Below are 20774 nucleotides of genomic sequence, written 5' to 3' on the forward strand. Positions count from 1 at the left end.
TAGTCAGGTTGGCAACTGCTGAGCCACAACGGGAACTCCAATGGTAAATCTTTAAAAAAAGAGATTAGGGAAAGGTAAAAGGAAAATAACAGGCAAAGGATGACTCAATTAAGGGGTACACTGAGGCAACTGCAGTACAAACATAAAATTGCTGCCAGAGGGCCTGTACCATGGAGAGCCAGTCACACTAGAAATACTCGGGCCAGCAGGGCATTTCCTAAGTGATAAGCCTGAGGCCCCATGCAGGGAGGGGCTTGCTCTGTAAGGAAGTGGAGTTGGAGGACGTCCCTAAGGATTCTGAAGTCCTGGGTTGGACAGTTTCAGTCTGAGAACCTAAGAGGTTCACTCAAGCAGGGTGAGGGTCTAGTAGACCCTATCTCAGAATCAGGCAGTCAACCAATACGCCCACAGTGAGCCCCACTCCCATGACGCCAAGCAGCCATCAGATGCTGAGCTAACAGCCTTGACCATCCTCTGATTTTGGTGAAATTCTTGCCATTTCTACCACCAGATACCAGAGCTTCCTAAGAAGATTCAGTTCTTCTCCATCTCACTCAGGCCCCAGAAGCTGACAGAGGTTCTAAAGCTGGTACCTGGAACCTCTGGAGAAGAAGTGAAAACTCGGGCTTCCAAGAAGAAGCTGCCCAGCTTGGGAGCCACCTGAGAGCAAGACTATCCCAACCACCTCCATCTGGTCTCTCTACACCTGGCCCCCACCACATCTCCTCAGAGCAGGAAAGGTCAGCCAGCTCCCCAACCAGATGAGACCACTAGGGAGACACCTGCAGGACTGTGCTGGGGAAGGGGAAGCCGCTGTTTGCATGGCTCCAGAACAGCCCCACAGTGTGGTAGTTACAGGATGAAGATTTGGGTCACTATAAGGAAACCCATCAGAAGCCTGGGAATAGTTCAAAAGAAGAGCTAGAGCTGTTTGCTAAGAGGCAAGCAATGAAGCTGGTGGCACACGAGCCACAGTTATGCACTAGGTGCAGCTGCAAAAGCACCTCTGCTCCCCCAACCCTATTCCCAACCTTCACCTGTGGCCCCCAGCTGCCCGCCCCACCACTGGGGGCGAAGACCAAGAGACATCCAGGACTGCACCTTCAGGATATCTCTGACTGTCCTGGCCATTTTGATGTGGCCTTGAAAGCAAACTCTGCCTGCCATCCTGGTTATGCCTGCTCCTAAGCGTGAGGCATCCTCTAAAGAGTTAGCTCTGGGAGGAAAATCTCAACTTGATGTAAATGGTGGTGCAGTTTGCATTCCCGTCCCATCCCACCTTGTCTTGGCACCTAGGACAAGTCTTTCCTGAGACACAGACTTCATCTCGGCTCCAGGTGCTCTGAAGATGTCTATTCCTCTTTGAGGTACCCCGCCCAACCCGCCTCCTAGAAGTGAAATCCAAGTAAACTGCAAAGGCTATATTTTAAGTCAGACCATCCCAAACATGATATGCCCTCCAAAGGCAGGGAAAATTAATCAGGGACTTTTATATAATGAAAATAAAGTTCAGTGACATTTTTATTAAAATCAACACCACCACCACCACTACATCAGGGGTCCTAACTCCACTCCCTCTGGGGTCCTGGGGGGTCAAGGTGAACTAGCAGCACAGGCGAGGCTAAGGGGATGAGGACGGTGGCCAAGTGAGACCTCAAACCCTGTGCAAGGAAAGGCTCTGGCACTTAGCCCCATCTCGTGCTGCCACGTGGGAACACAGGCCCAGCACTGCCAGACCTTCTGACTTTTTAAAAAGGTGCTAGAAGTCCAGAATTTATGTGAAATCTCCTTGTTTTTACTTGTTGGCATCTAATTCACATTTTTCAAAGACACGGTACAAGCCAAATCAAACACATCTGAGGGCTGGATCTGGCCTGTGTGCCGTCAGTTTGCAAGCTCTGCATAAAAGTTCAGCTTAAACAAATTACCAGAATGTGCAAAACAGATCCTTCCCAATCACCCCCTCCATCTCTGAGAAATGAGGCAGGGGTCAGGAGTGGTGCTGCAGGCAAGATGAGCTTCAGGGATGAAGCACGGCCAGTGACATGTGTTGTCCAATTTGCTTGGTGAGCACTGGAAATTTACATTTCCATTTTGACAGAGTCTCAGCAAAATGGCTGCCTCCTCAGCGTGTCATGCCTTCCTCTATCAGAAACCAAGATTTCTTTTTTTTTCTTTTTTTTTTTTTTTTTTTTTACTTCTGTTAAGGAAATTATCTTCTACTGGGCTGCAGAAGGCAGAATCACAGGATTGGCAAAGCCCTTGTGTGTCACCTAGAACAAACCTCCCTCTGATGCCTAAATCCCCTGACAATCTTTTCCTAGGACATGTCATCCAGCTTCAAATGCCTCCTACACCAGGGAGCTCGAGGCTTCCTGAGGCTGTCTGCCTGTCTTTTCAAGACAGCTCTAATTGTTAGGAAGGTCTTCCAGACACTAGACTTCCATAAACTCAGCCCAAAATCAGATTAGGTTTTTTGGCAGCTGCCTCCCTGTGACTCATACCAAACTTAATGTCAACGGGAACCTAAAGTCTTTTTCACAAGTCCTCAGCCAGCTGGGTTCTTAGACAGAAGGGCAAGTTTTATACTTTGTACCTTATTAAATTTCAGCCCACCTACATGTTGCAATGAGGTGGCCGTCCATCCACAGTTACAGATCTTTGTTAGTGTCCCTGATTCTCTGAGGAGGACTTTGATCCTACCTCTGCCCCACAGAGGGTTGGAGCCGAGGGCTCTGCACTTAATCGATAACACAGAAGGCACTGAGGCATTTGCAATCTACCTTCTTCAAAGCCTGGGGTCCTAACTCTAGGGTTGCTGGAAATATTTTAGAGGATTGAATGAGGGTTGGTCCATTCCTTCACATCAAACACCTCAAATGCTCACAGGATCCAAGCAGGTAACAAAAATGAGTGAAGTGGTTGAGGTGGGCCCTAGAACAAAGTGGAGCCCATGCCACAATTGGAAGGGGGCAATTTTTGCCTCTTTCTGAGAATGAGGGCCCCATGTTTCTAGATCTTCCCATTCATAAGAAGTGCCAGAAATCTGGAATTTTTTAAATGTAAACCCTCTTGATTTTTTAAAAGACTTTCTTAATTTTTAAATGTTGAGAATTAATTCACTTTTGTAAATGTTCCAAAGGCCAAACAAAACACACTAGTGGGTCTAAGTTTGCCTGCAAGCTGCCAGTTCTGCTGTAGATACTATAAACCTCATTCTTGGACCATATCAAGCCCTCCAAACCTGGGGAAGCATAGTAACAGAGTGTGGCCTACGTTCCAGGCACTGAGCTAAATACTGAGTGTGAATTATCTCATTTAATCTTCATAAGAGTCCAACAAGGTGCCCATTTTACGGAGGTACAAGCTGAGGCATAGAGAGAATGCCCAAGATAGGTATTATTGTTGCTATTTTACAGTGGTACAGAGAGTTGAGCCTCAGAGAGGTTAAACAGTTTGTCTACAATTAAAAAGCATCACAGGTAGAACCTGAGCCCAGATCTACTAGACTCCCAAACCTGCCGTGTTACTCTTGTAGTTGTGATTATTAATAACAACAGCCAACACTGAGCCCTTACTATGTGCCAGGCACTGCATGGAAGGCTTTACATGCATTATCTCATTTAACTCCTAAATAACTCCTTAAGATTGGATTATTATCTTCACTTTACAGATGAGGAAACTGAGGCTCAAAGAGATGGAAAGACTTTCCCAAAGTCACACAGCTAGAAAATAGTAGAGATGGGCTGAAAACCTCAGGCAGTTCAATACCAACAACCATGTCCATCACTAAGCCTGCTTTCCCTGGTTTCCTAACTTTCTCTAAATGGATAGGCACGCTCACGTTCTTATTTGAATATGCAATTAAAACACTGAACAGGGTAGAACCTTTTGGTAGGCCACTAGAGACTGAACCTAGTCTGACAACAGTCCATGCAATAATCAGCACATATTCAGACTACTATGAACCCATCCAATGATGCTCTCTGGTTATCCTGTGTTTAGGGAATTGGTACGGGAAAGGCAGAAAAAAGTGTAGATTCATGGCAAGACTGGAGAAGGGTCAAGATTACCAAAGCTGAGATTGGTCCCCTCTGTCCTAACTGCAAGACTACACCAGGTCTCTCTTTCCAGACTTGGCCCCCAATCCTCCCCTCCACCCATTCAGATGATAATTATCTGGGTCTTAGAGGTACTAGAGCTCCCTAAATTGGGCCTCAGATAACCCTTCCTGTTTTGTCAAGCAACTTATTTTTCAGGGGAAATAAGGGACTTCGTGGTCCTCCAGCCAAGGTCTGGGGTAGAGGCCAAGGAAGGCTTTTGTCTGAGAAGTCCAGAGAAGGCTTCTTCTAGGGCTCTGACAAACTATAAGGGAAACTGGTGATCCAGGGGGCATTCCTGTTTCTTGGGAGACTTTTCTCCAGGAGTATCAAGTCATTCATCTTGCCCTCCTTGGAAACAGCCATCCCATAGTTGATAGTAATGAAGATGAAGAAATGTGGCCGTCTCCTTACAAACCGGGCAATTAAATTCTCCTTAATAAAGTTCTCTTCCTCCTCCTAGCAGTATCGCTTCTGTTGAGGACTTGGATATTTTTCATTCCTTTAAATAGAAGTAGAAGACAATGTTTCCTGGAAGAGCATCTTAATATTTTCATAAGCCCAAACCTAACTGTGCGTGTATTTTTCAATCCTTGATAGCTATTCCAGAACTTGCTTTCAATGCCTCCTGTGTGGCAGGCACTAAGCATAAGAATTCAGGGAATGAATAAAACAAGGCCCCTGCACTCAATGAGCTCACAGGGAGACAGACACATAAACAACCCCACTGTAACAGTCCAGGGGAGGAACTAGGCAAAAATAGAAGTAATTAACATTTCTGCAGCACTCCCAAGTTTACTTTCTCACCAGCACCTCATTTGATCCTCACAGCAACTAGCCTTTAAGGTAGATAACACCCTCCTTTTACAGATGAGGAAGCAAGGATGAAGAGCAGAGACATGCCTTGCTCAAAAGACAGAGCAGAGATGGATAATCAGGTCTATGCCTCTGAATCCCAGTCTCTGGACACAGCACCACAATGGCTTCTGATTTAAACCCAATAAATTAAATGGTTGGGCCTGACTATTCTGCTTCTATACCCGTCTCTTAAATTTTAAAATGGCAGGGGAATAATCCAGTAAAATAATATATTTCACCTCAGCAATCATTCTTCCAGTATAAAATGAGCACCACAAGAAGTTAAGCATAATAAACATCTCTTGCGGGTGTTTTTACTTCTATCTTTCTTTTCCTTTCTTTTATAGTTCACTTGATGTCTGAACATTCGCCATAGCAGGAAAATTTGTCAAATTCCTTACTTTTTGTCAACTTGGTGGGTTTTCCATTAGAAAAGTAATCATGCTCATGATTTTAGAAGTCAATCAATATTGAACAATACGGGGGAAAAGATCTCCTTTCCACTGTTCCCTATCATTATCACCCTCCCCATCCCTGACCTCCACCCCATTCTTAGTCCCCAAGGATAAATATTATTACCAGTCAGTGAGAACTATCAGACTCTAATTGCATACACGCAAATATATAAAGACGTACATTTTTTTTGTCTTTTTTGTTGTTGTTATTGTTGTTGTTGTTGTTGTTGTTGTTGTTGCTATTTCTTGGGCCGCTCCCGCGGCATATGGAGGTTCCCAGGCTAGGGGTTGAATCGGAGCTGTAGCCACCGGCCTACGCCAGAGCCACAGCAACGCAGGATCCGAGCCGCATCTGCGACCTACACCACAGCTCACGGCAACGCCGGATCATTAACCCACTGAGCAAGGGCAGGGACCGAACCCGCAACCTCATGGTTCCTAGTCGGATTCGTTAACCACTGCGCCACGACGGGAACTCCTTATTTTTTTTTTTGTTTGTTTCGTTTTTGTTTTTGTATAAAGACGTACATTTTTTATTTTAAAAAATTCCATAGGGTTATAATAAACATACGCACAGGGGGTTCAGGTTCATTAGGGTTTTTTTCTCATTCATCAGTAGTTCTATATGACAACTAAATATTGTTTTGCCTTCAAAAAAGATACAAAGGAGTTCCCACTGTGGCTCAGAGGGTTAAGAACCTGACTAATCTCCGTAAGGATATGGGTTCGATCCCTGGGTTAAGGATCCAGTGTTGCAGCACAGGCTGCAGATGTGGCTTGGATCCAGTGTTGCTGTGGCTGTGGTGTAGGCTGGCAGCTATAGCTCTGATTAAACCCCCAAGCCTGGGAACTTTCATATGCCGAAGGTGCAGCTGTGAAAGAAAAAAAAAAAGATACACGCAGTCAGGTTGGTGATTTTACTACAGTTCAGGTCCAAATATTTCAAGTTCATGAATACTGGGACACTTGTAAAAGGTAGGTTCTCAGGTCCACCCACCTCCCACCCCCCATCCCAAGATTCTGATGCAAGTGGCCTAGGAGCCACACTGAGAAAAACACTGCAATAGGCAAAGAAAGCATCATGCCTAAGATTTACTGGAAACTTCCTTTCCCAGTTGCCCATGCTGGTAATTCCACATCTACTGATGGTTTTTTGGTGCTGCTCCATTTTCCTCTCCTTTCTAATCTGGTACACTCACTAAGGGCTTCACTATAGGCTCAGGTTCACAGTCTGGGACTTGATGCTGATTATTGGTATAGCTAACATTTCCACTATTTGATGAATGCTCTTGTGTACCAAGCAGCTAATTCTCACACACACCCATGAGTGTGGTATTACTATCCCCATTTTTCAAATAAAGAAACTGGTGAGGTATTATCCCTATTTTTCTTCTATTTCTTGGATAAAAAAAAATTATCACTCAGTTGATAAGCCATAAGCCAAGACTCAAACCCAGGTCTATGCAATTCCATCCAGAGCCTGGTCCCACTCACACCACAGCTGCCTCCTTTCACAATCCATATTCTTGTCTCACCCACTTTCTGTGACTTTAACATAACTCTATTCAACCAAGATGGAATTCAATCCTCTTCAGTTGATCCCTGTATTTAATTTCACCTTAAAAGCACTTATCCTATGATTATATTTATCAACTTGAGTATAGCTATTATAAAATTCCTTTTCTGGGACCATTTTTTCCTTTTACACAAAGAACTGTGTGTTTCTCTTAGAAGTACTGATATTCCTGACCTTTTAAATATTTTGATGGCTTCTGACCCTTCTCTAAATGGAAAGATGGTTCCATCTAGATCTTAAATAACTCATGAAATAATGGTGGTGAGGTAAGCTTAGCCAATATGATTCAGCTTTATACATCAATATCAGAAATCACAACATTTTCGACCCTTTAGCTCAATTTGCTATAGGTTCCCCTAAGAACTCTGAACTACCCTTTCACAATACTCAATATTTTTGTAAGGATAAGTTAAAATGTTCTTCCTCACAGAATTATAAAGTTGATGAGGGCAAGGAACACAGTAGAAACTCAATAAATACGTGTAAGCTAAATCAAAGTGAACTGGCCCACCACATTCTCAACATTTCTTTCCCACTATTCCCAATAGTCTAACAGTTCTCTGTTTCTGGCAGAGAGCAATAGGGCCTCCGCCATTTTTGGCGCAGAGTTTCAACAGCAATATTATGCCAAGAATGAGATCCAGCAAGACAGAAATACTCAGGGTAAGGCCTGAAGCAGGAGGATCAGGCCAAAACTAAAGCCCCAAATTAGCTGAGGGTCAAGGGACAAATACACTAAAAAGACCACAACCAGGCAAAAGATCAGGAGTCCAAATGGCCGAGTCTGGAAGTCAAGGAGTAGGTGTATCAGAAGCTAGAGAGTGGCTATTGTTCTGCCTCAGTTTTCCCAAGGTTATATCTCTTCAGGAGATCCAAAACATACTGTCTGGAGAGGCCACTGATCAAAATAAAGAAGCTTTAAAGTAAAAAGTAATGTGCTGATAATTCTGCTTGGAAATGCCCTGCTGAGATGACAGCTGGGGAGCAGCCACACTGCTCAGCTAGTTTGCATTCTTTAGTACAAATGACACTAGAGAAGAGACACACACACTTTTGTGTCCCTAAAGGTGGCTAAGGTGCTTCACTGGTAAGGGTCCTCTCATGGCATCTCTCTCTGAGATGGGACTCTAACCCATGGAAGGTCCCCCATGGAGCTGTTCCCTCCCTCCAAGCACCAATCCCTTGGTGGGAACTCTGCCCACCCTACAGGAATCCAGTTCCTTCTCTCTGACAAAGAGTTAGAAAATTTAACTGATCTACAGTAAACTCTATTCTGAAACTACCCTCACCAGCCATGAGAAGCAAGGGAACAAGAGGTTACCACTGCTGCAGCAGACCAGCAATCTGGAATCCCCAAAGCACCATTGATGGCCAGGGACTTGGGCAGAGAAACGGCAGGGAGGGGGAACCTGCTACAGAGGCTCAATTGTTTGCCTTTGAAAAGATTCTCCTTTCAATACTTCCTGCCAAAGGCAGGAATGGCTGCCTGGGTACCAACAGGGAAGTGAGGCTATAGGGGACCAGAAAGGGGACATTTTTTAGCTGAAAGTATCAGGGTGAATGCAGAGATGGACAAGTTCTTGAGGAGTTTTATATAAATCTTGTGGGACAGAACCTAACACACACAAACTATCATCACAAGAGAATGGTTTCTAACAAACTAATCCCCAGCCCTTGGGGACCATCAAAACACGTGGGAGGTCATGTTTATTGACTGATGCTCTTGGCAAAGTCTTTATTTTAAGGCTGCCCTCTATTTCAAGCCATAGGCCTATAGGCCTATGATGATTTGCCTATCAGCTTTATTTTCATAACTTTTCATGAAAGAGCTATGATTCCATTTTTGTTATATGTAGATATAAAACAGATTTGATAGATATCTGAAGTCTGAAAAGTAATACACTGAATGTTTACAATGATTATCTCAAGTAGCAGTTTCTAGATTCATTTTTTTCTTCTGTATTTTCAAAACTTTTAAAATAATGAGCATGTATTATATCCATAATCAGAAAAAAATGTTATCAGAAAAATAACACTCTCATCCACTATCTCCAAAGCCAAAGACTCATAGGAGTCAATGGTTAGAAAAGAACTTAAAACTCCTATCAGTTCTATCTCATCTCCCATGCCTGCTCCATTCTACCTATTCTGGATTTTAGCCACATCAAACTTGTCAGCACTTCCCAAGTACCCAGGCCCTTTCATGACCCACCCCCCCATGCCTTTGCACATACCGTTTCCTCTTCATGAAATGCCTTTCGCCACTTGGAGAGCTTCTACCCATCCTTCAAAACCCTGCTCAAAAGTCCTTCCTTCTAGAAGAACTTCTCCAGCTCTCTCCACAAAATGTCACTTTCTCTCTGAGTCTCCAGTGTGTGATTCCATCACTGTCCCAGTACTTACCACACTGTGTAATTATTAATTTATTTATTTTTGTAATTATCTTCCCTAGAAAACTATGAGTCCATCAAAGACAGGGATGGGAACCATATTTTACCCATTTTTGTGTTCCCATATCAGCCACATAGTAGGAACTCAATTAACAGAAAATATCAAATTCTCTGCAGTATCCCTGCAAGTGGGCACTTGGTCTCTCTCCCTCATGCCCCTCTAAGCCAAAGGGGGATGGCTTCTTCAGATTTTTTGTGTCCTTGAATTACTTCTCAATCAGGGTTAGGGAAAGCCTGGATCTGCTCTACTATGTGCCTCTAAACTGCAATTCCCAGTACAATCCCATGCACCCCAAAGCAGACTATATATGTGTGCTTATGTACAAGGTCCATCACAGGACATCTACATTCACCACTCAGTCACCAAATCTTAGGATCACTTATTACACACCACATGCTATTTTAGGTACTAACAAAACACAAATGAACAAGAGAAGCAAGAGTCTTGCTCTTATAGACTTTCACTTCTGGTAAAAAGAAAAAAAATTAAAAGAAGGGAAAATATCTTATAACTATAAGTGCTCTCCTGAGACTTCAAGTGAGCTGATCCAATAGTTACTCCATAGCTGCTTAAGAATGGGTGGTCAGGAAGTGACATGGAAGCCAAGAGCTGAATACCTAGAAGAAGCCAGCCATGCGACAGTGAACAGAAGTCCAGAAAGAAGGAAAAGTTAAGTACAAAATCCTGAAGCAGGTACTAGCTTGGAGAATTCATGGAACCAGAAGAGCAGAGAGGTGAAGTGGCCAAGATGGGCAGAGCATGGCTTTGTGGGCCCAGCCAGGAGTCTGATTTGATCATTGAGCAGTGAAATGCTACTGGAGGATTTGACACTAGGAAGTGACAGGATTAGATTTACACTGTATAAGGATTGTTGCTGTAGGGACAATAGACTATGAGGATAAGAGAAGAAGTCGGGAGACCAGTTAGGGCAGTGGCTTTAACTGGGGCCTATTTTGGCCCACAGGGGACATTTGGCAATGCCTGGAGGCATTTTTGGTTGTCCTGACTTGGGGGAAGGGGGAAGCGGGGGGAGTTGCCACTGATATGTAGGGAGAGGTCAGGCTCACTGCTCAACATCCCACATTATGCAGGACAGCCGCCACAGCAGAAAGTGATCCAGCCCCAAGTATCAGCAGATGGAGGTTGAGAAACCCTGAGTTATGAGATGTCACTATGGTCTGAACGAGAGCTGATGGTGGCCTGGGCCAGGATGGTGCAGATGGAGAGGGAAGGAAATTCACTACATTTAGTATTTAGAAATATTGAAGGTTTTTCTTCCAGATTTCCTCAGACTTCCTGGACATTATTCAGGTGGTGGGGCTGGGGTGGAGGGACATTCTATGCTCACTGTCCCAGGGACAGTAGAGAGAAAGAGTCAGTTCTTGGCTTTTGATTTTCAAAAGCCTAGCCCTCAGGGAGAAGAGAAAGAATGTGGGTTATGGACAATAGCTATGAGAGAATGTCTGATGACAAAGAGCCAGGATATCACTCCTATTAACCCACCTGCCCCCTCCGCCCTCCCCCACATTTGGATTAAAGATTCTGGGATTCTGTAGCAAGGAGTATGTAGATTGTAAGGATCTGTAAGAAAATAACCTGCACCTTGCCTCACCCTAGACAAGCCCAGGTGTCCATAGAGATTTGCAGAATCTGGGAACAGAGGAGCAGGGCCACTTCCCCAGGCAGTACCCTAGGGAGGCACTGGAGAAGTGAGTGCTGGGCATGCCAAGACAGGCCTGAGATAAATGTCCGGAGTCTCTCACGACCCAGAATGGTGTGTGAGCCCCAGGATGACCTCTGGTGCCTGCAAGTCGCATGGAAGGAGGTGAAGAAGAGAACACACAAAGTGGCCTCTGGCTTGGAACAAAGAAGGATCACTGTCAGAGCAGACCACTGAGACCCAAGAGGAAGGAGGATACCTCAGGAGTTGCCAAAGTAGACTGATGATAAATCACAACAGATGTCCCTTGGTACTCCCTAGTCCCCCTGGACCTTGGGACACAACACTGGAGAAAACAAGAGGAAAACCCCAAATTCACTTGGATTTATTTCTGCCACCCCCAGCAGAATAGATATGTGAAATGTAAATTAAGCTACAGAAAAATAAAGAAAAACCTGTCTTTATTGCATCTGGATTTGCGGCTGAGATTCGTTCATTCTGAGGCACCACCAGCCATGGACTTCTGTGGTCTATCTGCACCATTATCACCTGGCATTGACAGCACAATCTCAGGGGCAGAGCCAAGGTCCATTCAAGGCCCCTTGAACACTGCCTGCAACTGAGTGCATGCCCTTACTATCACACACAGAGGGGCACACCAAACACGCCACGAATATTGATTAGGAAAGAGCTGTCGCCAAATTACCATTTAAATCAATGGCTGAGCACTCAGTAATTGGAAATGTCAAAACCCACATTTTCTAAGTGACCTCAGAACGCTACATTGATATCACTTAGCTGAGCTGGATACGAATTTGTTTTACCTCTTTCCCTCTTCAAACTGTCCTCTTAGAAAAGTATAAAAATTAGGGAATTTGGCAAAAGGAAAAAGGAGAAAGTATCTGGATAATCCATAAAGCGCACAGCTTGATATTGTCCAAAATGTAATCTCAGAAACAGAGATGTGTGGGATACTGCATGAAAAAGGTTTACAGGACTGAATAAGTTTGAAGAAAGGTTGTGGCCTTTTCTTGGCAGATCACAAGCAACATTGCAAGATTCCGGTAAGTCCCCTGGGAAACAAACCTATTTAACTCACTTTATGCTAGAACTTCCAAAACCTATCTGACCACAGAAGTATTTTTTCCTCCCGATGCCTCTTTACATCCAATTTCATGGAATATACCTCAGAGAACACTACTCCAAACATAAATTGGCCTAATGATTAAACAAACTGAGAGAATAGAGCCAAAACCCCACTCTTGGCCAAGGATTTTATAAACACCAACAAGCCATCAGGAACAAATCATTTACAAGTGAAATTGAGCCCAGGATACAACTTGCTGAGGCCTATATTAGGCCAGAGGCTCTGAACGGACACTCAGCACCTTTAAGACATCAACCACTGTCTCTTTCCTGGCAGCTACCAGGACAGGACCCAGTTTCTGAACCAGCCTAACCCCATCTCCTCTGACCTCTCCAATCCTTACCCTGTTATGTCCTCGCCTCATCCTGTTTTCCAAAGTACCACTCAACTTTGCCTCCCAGGCAACCACTGCCACCTGGGCTTGCCCCACCCACCAGAGCAATTCAACTGTAAACAGTTCTTAATTACCAATGAGATGCCAGGCACAAGGCTACAGCAATGAGCCAAGCAGATGGACCTTTCACCTTCATGGAAATATGGTCTATGAGTGTCTTCAAGCCAGAACCTTTCTCTGAACATCAGTTTCCACATCTGGAGGGGGGAAAAGTGGGAGCATCGGACTAGAAGACACCTAAGATGTCTGGTTCTATATCTCCAGGTTGGTGGGCCTTCTGTCAAGTCTCCAGTCTCCAAAGACGACTCCCTGGGGAGGGAACAAGGGATCCAACACAGCTGGGTGGCATGGGGGAGGCGGTGGATAGGAGAGACTGGATTAGAATTTCCATGCTCCTTCTAGTGCAAAGACCAAGACCCACCCCAGACTGCCTCCCCAGTGAAGGAAGCCCTGGGTTTCAGGGTCCAGTTGCCCTGGCATACATCTTGCCTCCCTGCACACCTGCAAATCAGGAAGCCTCCAGCTTAAACCTGAGCTCCACCACTGTTCACTGTGCAATCTGATACAAGCGATTTTATTTCTCTGAACTTTAGGTTTTACTAAATAAAATGGGAATAATAATGACTATCTCACAGACTTTTGGGGATCAAAGAATGAGGTATAATGTGCATGACTGAGACCTAAAGACAAAAATTAATACCTTCCATTGCTAAACAAAGCTGTATAACTTGAAGTATGATTTGTAACAGTTACTGAATGAAAAAGTGAGTGAGTGAATGAATGGCCAAATTTTCTGGAAAGCCATGGTCATCCCTAACATATAAACTCTGGTGGTTAGGATTCCAGAAATGGCCAATATATAAGCCCAGATCCACTAATTTCTCCAGACTGGATGGTGCTAGGTGTGCAGTACTCTCAAGCTACACGCCCCCCCCTCACCTTGACTGTGACAAACACCACCTCATCATTACCTTGGCTTTCAACATATCCACCTTCATCCAATCTGCATAGATAAACATCTCCCCTATCAGGGACAAACAAGTAAATTCATCAAACCTTGAAGACTATTTCTTCAACAAATAGAACCCCTACTTTCAATGGAACAGAAAGTATGATGTTTTGGGTTGAATGTTTGTGTTCCCCCTGAAATTCATCTGTTGAAGCCCTAACCTCCAATGTGGTGATATTTGGAAATGGGTGAGGCTTTTGAGTGATTCAGTTACATGAGATCATGAGATTGGTGCCCTCATAATGGGATTAGTTGCCTTCTAAGAAGAGGATAGAGAGTTTTCTCTCTCCACACACAGAGGAAAGACCATCTGAGCACAGCAGGAAGGTCACTGTCTACAAGCCAGGAAGTATGCTCTCACCAGGAGTCAAGTCTGCGGGCACCCTGATCCTGGACTTCCCAGCCTTCAGAACTGTGAGAAATAAACGTCTGTTGTTTAAGCCATCCAGCCACCAGCCACCCATGGTATTTTGTTATAGGACCCCAAGCTAAGACAAATGTCAAAGAAATGTTAACTCTAGCTTGAGCCCAAGCTATAAGAGTAAAACTTATTAGTAAGTTATCAGCCACTCTTTCAACTGATCGTATGCCAAGCACACTGGGGAAATGAAAGTGACCATAGCATTTCTGCCTTCAATAGTTCATGGCCAAAGGACTAAATACAAAATTGTAATGAAGAATGGTGAAACTCAGAATAGAGGGGAAGATGTGAGGAATCACTAATTCTGCCTAGGAGAGTTATCAGGAAGGTATCATGGAAGAAGGGATCATTTGAGCAGGCATCAAAGCATGATCAGGAGTTGGCCAGACAAAAAGAGAAAGAAGAGGGAGATACCTTAAGCAGAATAAAGGCACAAATGGGGAAATACTTGGAGGCAAGAAAGAGTATGGAGGATGCAGAGACAAGGAACTGGTCTAACATGGTCATGAGAGCACAGGCCTATTACAGAGAAAACAACAGAAGATGAAAGAGGTGAATTAGCCGAGGCCCCATCACCAAGACCCTTCATGGACTTGAACTTGTAGGCCAGAAGTTGCAGACTGGTGGGCACAGGCTGAAGCTCTCTTACTGACAGGTTTGTTCAGGTAGAAGAGTGTTTCTTAAAAACTTGGGCTACCACTTAAAAGTCAAGAGATTTTCATTGTGGCCTTGGATTTGGCAAGGATTCTTAGATATGACACCAAAAGCATGAGAAAAGAAAGCAAGAGATAGATAATTAGAACTTGATAAAAATTTTAAAGTTTTGTGCTTCAAAGAACACCATCAAAAAAGGGAAAAGACAACAAATAGAATGGGATACAATATTTGCAACTCATGTATCTGGTAAGGAATTTATATCCAGAATGTAAAAAGAATGCTTACAGCTCAATAATGAAGACAGCCCAATTTCTTTTAATGTTTTAAGTTGAAATTTTAAGGAGTTCCCTGGTGGCCTAGCAGTTAAGGATCCAGTACTGTCACTGAGGTGGCTTGGGTCACTGCTGTGATTCCAGTTCCATTCCTGGCCTGAAAACTTCCATATACTATAGGCGCAGCCAAAAAAAAAAAAGTTAAAATTTTAAATATTTAAAATAAAAATCAGGAGATTTTGTTTTAAAATCCAGAGGCCCTGGAAATACTGAAAGAATAGAACACTCTGGGCTCACATCCCTTCATGGCAATGACAGGCTAGAGCTGAGACAGCAGTTGCCTCCTCTAAGTGAGCTCCCCAATCAGTCATAGTCCTCACTACTCCCCACTGTTCCCCAACCAGACTACTTTCCTCACTGAAGCCTACTGAAGGTAGGGAGGTCTCCTAAGGTCATTGTCCAATCACTCTATGGCACCATCTCTTTAAGACTTAAATCATTCTGGTGCTGTGTTGGAAGTTTTTTGTGTTTTAGATTTTTTATTTCTTTTCCTTCACTGATTTTATCAACATAGTCCAAGAAAACTCTTAGAAAGCAAAGAATGCATCATATATTTTGCATCTCTCACAATACCCAGCACAAGATAGAAAACAAAGTCAATGCTCAATGTTCATTGAATGAATGCATAAATGAATGAGTAAATAAATACTTCTCTGTGATCTTCCTCAATAGCTTTCTTTTTTCCTCCAACTCTAGACTTAGGCCATTAAGAAGATGGCCTAAAATGAATATGGATGGGTAATAAAAAAAATAAAACACTGAAGTCAATCATTGTATTTCTATTTTCATTTTCTATTAGGGTGAAATGGAAATGGAAACTCTCAATAAATGCAGAACAGACCATTATGTCTGACAGCAAGATGAATTAGAGCCCAGGATACTGGGGCATGCCTGCAAATAAGATTACCAAACACTATCTGTGATCTTTGAGGGAACTGTGAAAAATAGGATAGGTGCCAAAAAGCTGGAAATGGGCAAATGTTCTGATTTTTCAAAAGGGGAAAGAAGTTAGAGCTTGCCAGTTCCAGACTAGAGAATATGATGTCACTCTCAGGCAAGGTTCTTGAACAGACTCATTAAAGGACATTTGCAAACACCTCAGACAGGAAGCAATGTCCATTTGGAACCAGCACAGGGTCACCAAGAACAAGTCATATTCAATTCATTTCATTTTTTTCTCTCTGACATGGCTCCTAGCCTAGTGGATCGGGAAAATACTGCAGATATAATACATGGTACAATGAAGGAGTAAGCAGCGAAAAGGGTTAATACAACCCTTGGACTATATTAATAGAAACATTACACACACCGTAAAGGAAGTGATAATTATTCTCTTTCTCTGACCACATCTAAAGAATCTCATTTAGAACTTGGTATCCCTCTTGAAGAAGGCTTTTGACAGTACAGCCTTTTGGAAGCCCATTTGGCAAAATTTCTTTGAAAGTATAAAGCTCAGATCCATATTACTGGCATCTACAGAAAAATTGAAAGATCTGGCTGGACCTACATTCGAAATAGCAACACCTGGTTGAATCCAAGTAGTGACTGCCCATTTGGGCAGGACATGTGCTCTCGGGCCCCCCATAATTACCACCCCTTCTTACACTGCTCTGGCTGAGGTAGTGGGCCAGCTGCCACAAATCATCCTGGCTGACTTCACTCACTTATTCTATCTGCCAAGCACGCAAAGGCACTGGAGTCTGCAACCTAGGATGCAGCAGATAAGATGATAAGCAGAAGTGAATCATCTTACATGAGGAAATGAAAGATCATCATAGTCCAGTGGTTATGATCAGAGGCTCCAAATAACCAATGGATTATGGGGAAGAAGCATCTGTCTCATTCTATGAAGTTCCATAGTACATAACAAAAAGGGGGATGAGAGACATCTTAGCCCAACATAAAAACCCTTTACAGCAGATGGAGTGGTCCAAAAAAAACAGAATACATGGGCTTGAAGTGGTGAGTCCCTCGTCACTGGAAATGTACAAGCCTATGTTGTACTACTGTGTGTTACAGGTATATAATCAAAGGGATTCAAGTATCAGATAAGGCAAGAGAAGGCTCGAGTCTGAAATTTCTCACGATAGGAAAAAAACAAAAACAAAACTTTTCAAACCTTTCCCTTTGTTAGGTCAGTAAATTCTTCAAAAAGAGAAAAAAGAAACTAAGCCAACAAAGAACTCAGTAACATTTTTAAAAATCAAAAGTTCCCCTCACAAAATGCACAGAGGACAAAATCTGTCAAACTAGTTGGGGCGTTTGTGCCAAATTGGCCAAATGATACCCAGGGAAAAAGGTAATTGGCATCAGGCGTTATTTTTGGTGACTGGGCAAATGCTCTTCGGAGGCAGGCAACAAAGGCAAGGCAGGAAAGTAAGAGAGTAAACAATGGACCCTGCTGGAGAGGCGATCAGTCCCCACCACAAAACTGCCATCTGCTACTGACATCAACACTTCAAGGGGCAGCTTCAGGCAAAAAAATATATCAGGGACTCTGGGCCTAGAAGAAAACCAGAGGCCTTCACATTTTCCACGCTGTGACCTTGGGCAAGTCATTTAACATTACAAGGCCTCAGTTTCTTCATCTCTAAAACTGAGCTCCTACAAACTCTTTTTGTATTTTGTATATGCCAAGGGTGGTGATTTCTGGGAGTTAGCCATGGAAACTGTCAAGCCCTACATACACATCAATACTTACGAGACATTTAGAGTCTAAGACACAAGATCATTTGGACAAATTTCCTGAGGAAACGCATTACCTTGTCTTTGCTCATCAGTTGTTAAAATAAAGGCAAAGGGTAAAAGGTTAAAGGATGAGCCAGAGCTAAAAATGTTTAATTGATCCTTAAGAAAAGTTCACAGGCCCAGTGGTAGCAATCCTTCAAAAATGAGATAAGCACATTCCCTACCAAGGCAGTGCTTATAAAAACCCCAAACTGTTCAAAAGTCAGCTCACCCTTCTCTCTTATGGCATTTTCCATGGGACGCTAAGTTTAAAAAAAAATAATAATCAGCCAAATTAGGCTTATAAAACACAAAATCCCTAAAAAGTGGGCATGCAAAGGCTGAAACAGACTTGTATTGATCAGCTGGAAGAATTCAGATCTCTGGCAAATAAAGGGTTGGCTTCTAAATTTTCAGCAAAGCTGAAGCCCTGTAAGTCACTGTTCTCTAAACTGAACTGAAAACCAAAGAGGAGGAGCCCAGGGATGAGCAAGGTTTTCTGCTCATTTCTCCCTGGGATCTACAGAGAGGTAATTTGCATGCCAGGTTTGACCAGAAATAAAAGGCACAAGACGGTTGGTTAGCCTGGGGGCAGGGTGGGGGGGGAGACCAAGCTCTCCTCTAATAGCTGATCCCCACCCCCCAAAGTTTCCCAAGCATCTGAAGCCTGTGTAGCAGCTGTGATGCACGGCCTCCCACAGCTCCCGGGGAGGCCACCCAACTTCCCGGGTCACTGAGTATTGAGCTGCAGCAGCACCTAGAAGCAGGTGTGGAACCTCAGGTTGCCGGAGCCCTAAATAACCAACTTAATAGCCCCCCTGTAACCTCAGGGGCAGGCATCAAAGCCCCCCCACCCCGAAAATGTATTTTGCCTTTACTCTTTTTACGAGAGACCACAACATACCCTGTGTCGCAGCAAAGAGAACCATGACCAGAAAGAAAACAGATGCCAAGAGGCCCAGGCCCAGTCTTCCCTGAGGGTACATCCTCAGAGAAAGCATGAGTACGGTGAAGAGTGCTTTCCAGTTTTCCTTGCCAGGGTTGAACCTATAACCGATGGAGTGGGAGAAGCCCCATTCTGGCATGAATAAGGATTCTGCCTGAATCTGTGTGACTGTGGCCAGCTTCCTCTTTTGCCTTGCTAGTGTAGATTTAGGGAGCGGCTTCTGAGAGGAGTGTGCACACAGTGAGTGGCACCAAAGCTGGAACAAGCAGCCGGAGGTCATCTCACCCTCCTGGCAGGCTTCCTCTGGCACTATGGAAGCCAGGCAGCGCCCAGCAAACCGGCACACTAAGCTGTTGGCTTTCAATGAAGGCTGATGACCCTATACACTAGGGCACAGACAGTGATCAGGGCTGCACACTGCAAGAGAATACATTTTCTGCATCCAGCTCCCTCTTTATGCCTAAACGCCTGCATTAGTTTGGATCAATATGGTCCATAACAGTTAATCCATGGCAACCCAGGCCAGTCCAGAGTCACCGACAAAGAAGTGCAGCCCAGAGATGCTGCTCCCCTGAGCACATGCATGTGATTCCAGCCCAGAGAAAGGGGCAGAGGCAAAGCAACAACAAAAACCAAAAAGGAGAAAGAAGGAAAAAAGCATATCATTAAAAAAAAAATCATATTAAGAGGCTCTTTGCGTGGGGGTGGGGAAGAGGCAGTGACTGTCAAGATGGCCTTAGAGTGACATGTCACGGCCAAGATGATGGAGTATCGGCGACACTCCTAGCGCTGGGCGTAGGAGCCTCCTCACACACCTGCAATGCAGTGATCGCCCATCTACAATCCCTACTCCTGGCGCCAGCATGCTCTGCAGTCCAAACCAGCCTGGACTTGTGAGGCTGCCACCGTTCCTCCTCACAATAAGATTATTGATGCATAACAACATTTCATGATGGCAGAGAGGAAGGGTGGGGGGAGCCAGAGAAAGAGAGAAAGGAAAGGGGAGGGGAGGCATCTCCCCAGCCCGAATCTCACCTTTTATTTGGGCTTCATATTCGGCGATAATCTCTTTGTCTTTCTTGAACTTAGTTTGAGATGACATCTTCTAATGTGGCCAAAGGCACTGACAGGCTGTTGGATTTATTGCTCCTTTTCTTCCCGAGTCCTCACACAAGCCCTGGTAACCACACGGCTCTGGTTGATTTCACAGGTGTAGGGGCTAATCTCTTTCTGTGGGCTGCAGAGCCAGGGGAAAAATCCCTCTTGTTCTCGGAGTAAATTCTCTTTACTCGCCAAAAAAACGTCTCTAGTAGCTTGGTCTGGTCAACTCCTCTTGCAGAAGAACCACCACCCTAGGAGCACAGTAACCTGCCCAAGACTTCCAAGATTTTTCTTCCAAAAAAATAAAAACCGAGAGCACTCACACACAAACACACACACACACACACACTCACCGCGTGCACTCGTGCACTCATCCGGACAGGCACACACCCAGTCGTGATGCAAACACACACCCTCACAACCGCTCACACACACTCACACACTCACACATATACATCCACAAGAGGCGCAGCGCCTCCTTGGTCGTGCAGTCAGCCTCAGGCTGGCTTTCGAAGGCTCTGCTAAAGAGATGGTCAGGTTGCCAAAGGGCCGGTCATCTCGCATCCTCCCTCCCTTCCGTGCCTCTGGTCTGATGTACAGTGAGGCTTGAAGCCAGGAGAACGAGGTGGAAGTTCTCTTGCTGCAAGGCTTAAGCTCGGGTGAACCGGGGCCGGACTGCCCGCCCAGCAGGGCTGGCCAGAGCACTCCCCCACCGCTCTCGTCACCAAGCTCCACCTCCCGGATTTTATAACTGACACATTGTAGCCTACAGGAGAGCAGAACTCACTGCAAGCAGAAAGGGGAAGAAATGCTCACAAAAGGGAAGGAGACAGGAAAAAGAATAGGCCTGAAAGGCCCCTGCAACTCCGACCTTTAGCAGCTGGGTTAGGGATTTTTCCTCCAAAAATTCTAAAAGGTCCACCTTTTCTTTGCAGCATGC

General features: G+C 44.4%; 1 protein-coding gene across 5 annotated transcripts in view; it reads right to left on the bottom strand.

Annotated features, from left to right (window-relative positions):
- SRGAP3 (SLIT-ROBO Rho GTPase activating protein 3) overlaps nt 1-20510 on the bottom strand; it is a 271415-nt gene extending 250905 nt beyond the window's left edge. For all 5 annotated transcript variants that reach the window (XR_007134877.1, XM_047779732.1, XM_047779759.1 and 2 more), the window contains exon 1: nt 19769-20510. Coding sequence is in view for 4 of the 5 variants with exons in the window: in XM_047779732.1 (XP_047635688.1) it covers nt 19769-19835 (67 nt within the window). In the remaining variant the exon portion in view is untranslated. The remainder of the gene's footprint in view (nt 1-19768) is intronic.
- Nucleotides 20511-20774: the final 264 nt, after the last annotated feature.

This window comes from Phacochoerus africanus, chromosome 1, assembly GCF_016906955.1.
Source record: "Phacochoerus africanus isolate WHEZ1 chromosome 1, ROS_Pafr_v1, whole genome shotgun sequence".
NCBI lineage: Eukaryota > Metazoa > Chordata > Mammalia > Artiodactyla > Suidae > Phacochoerus > Phacochoerus africanus.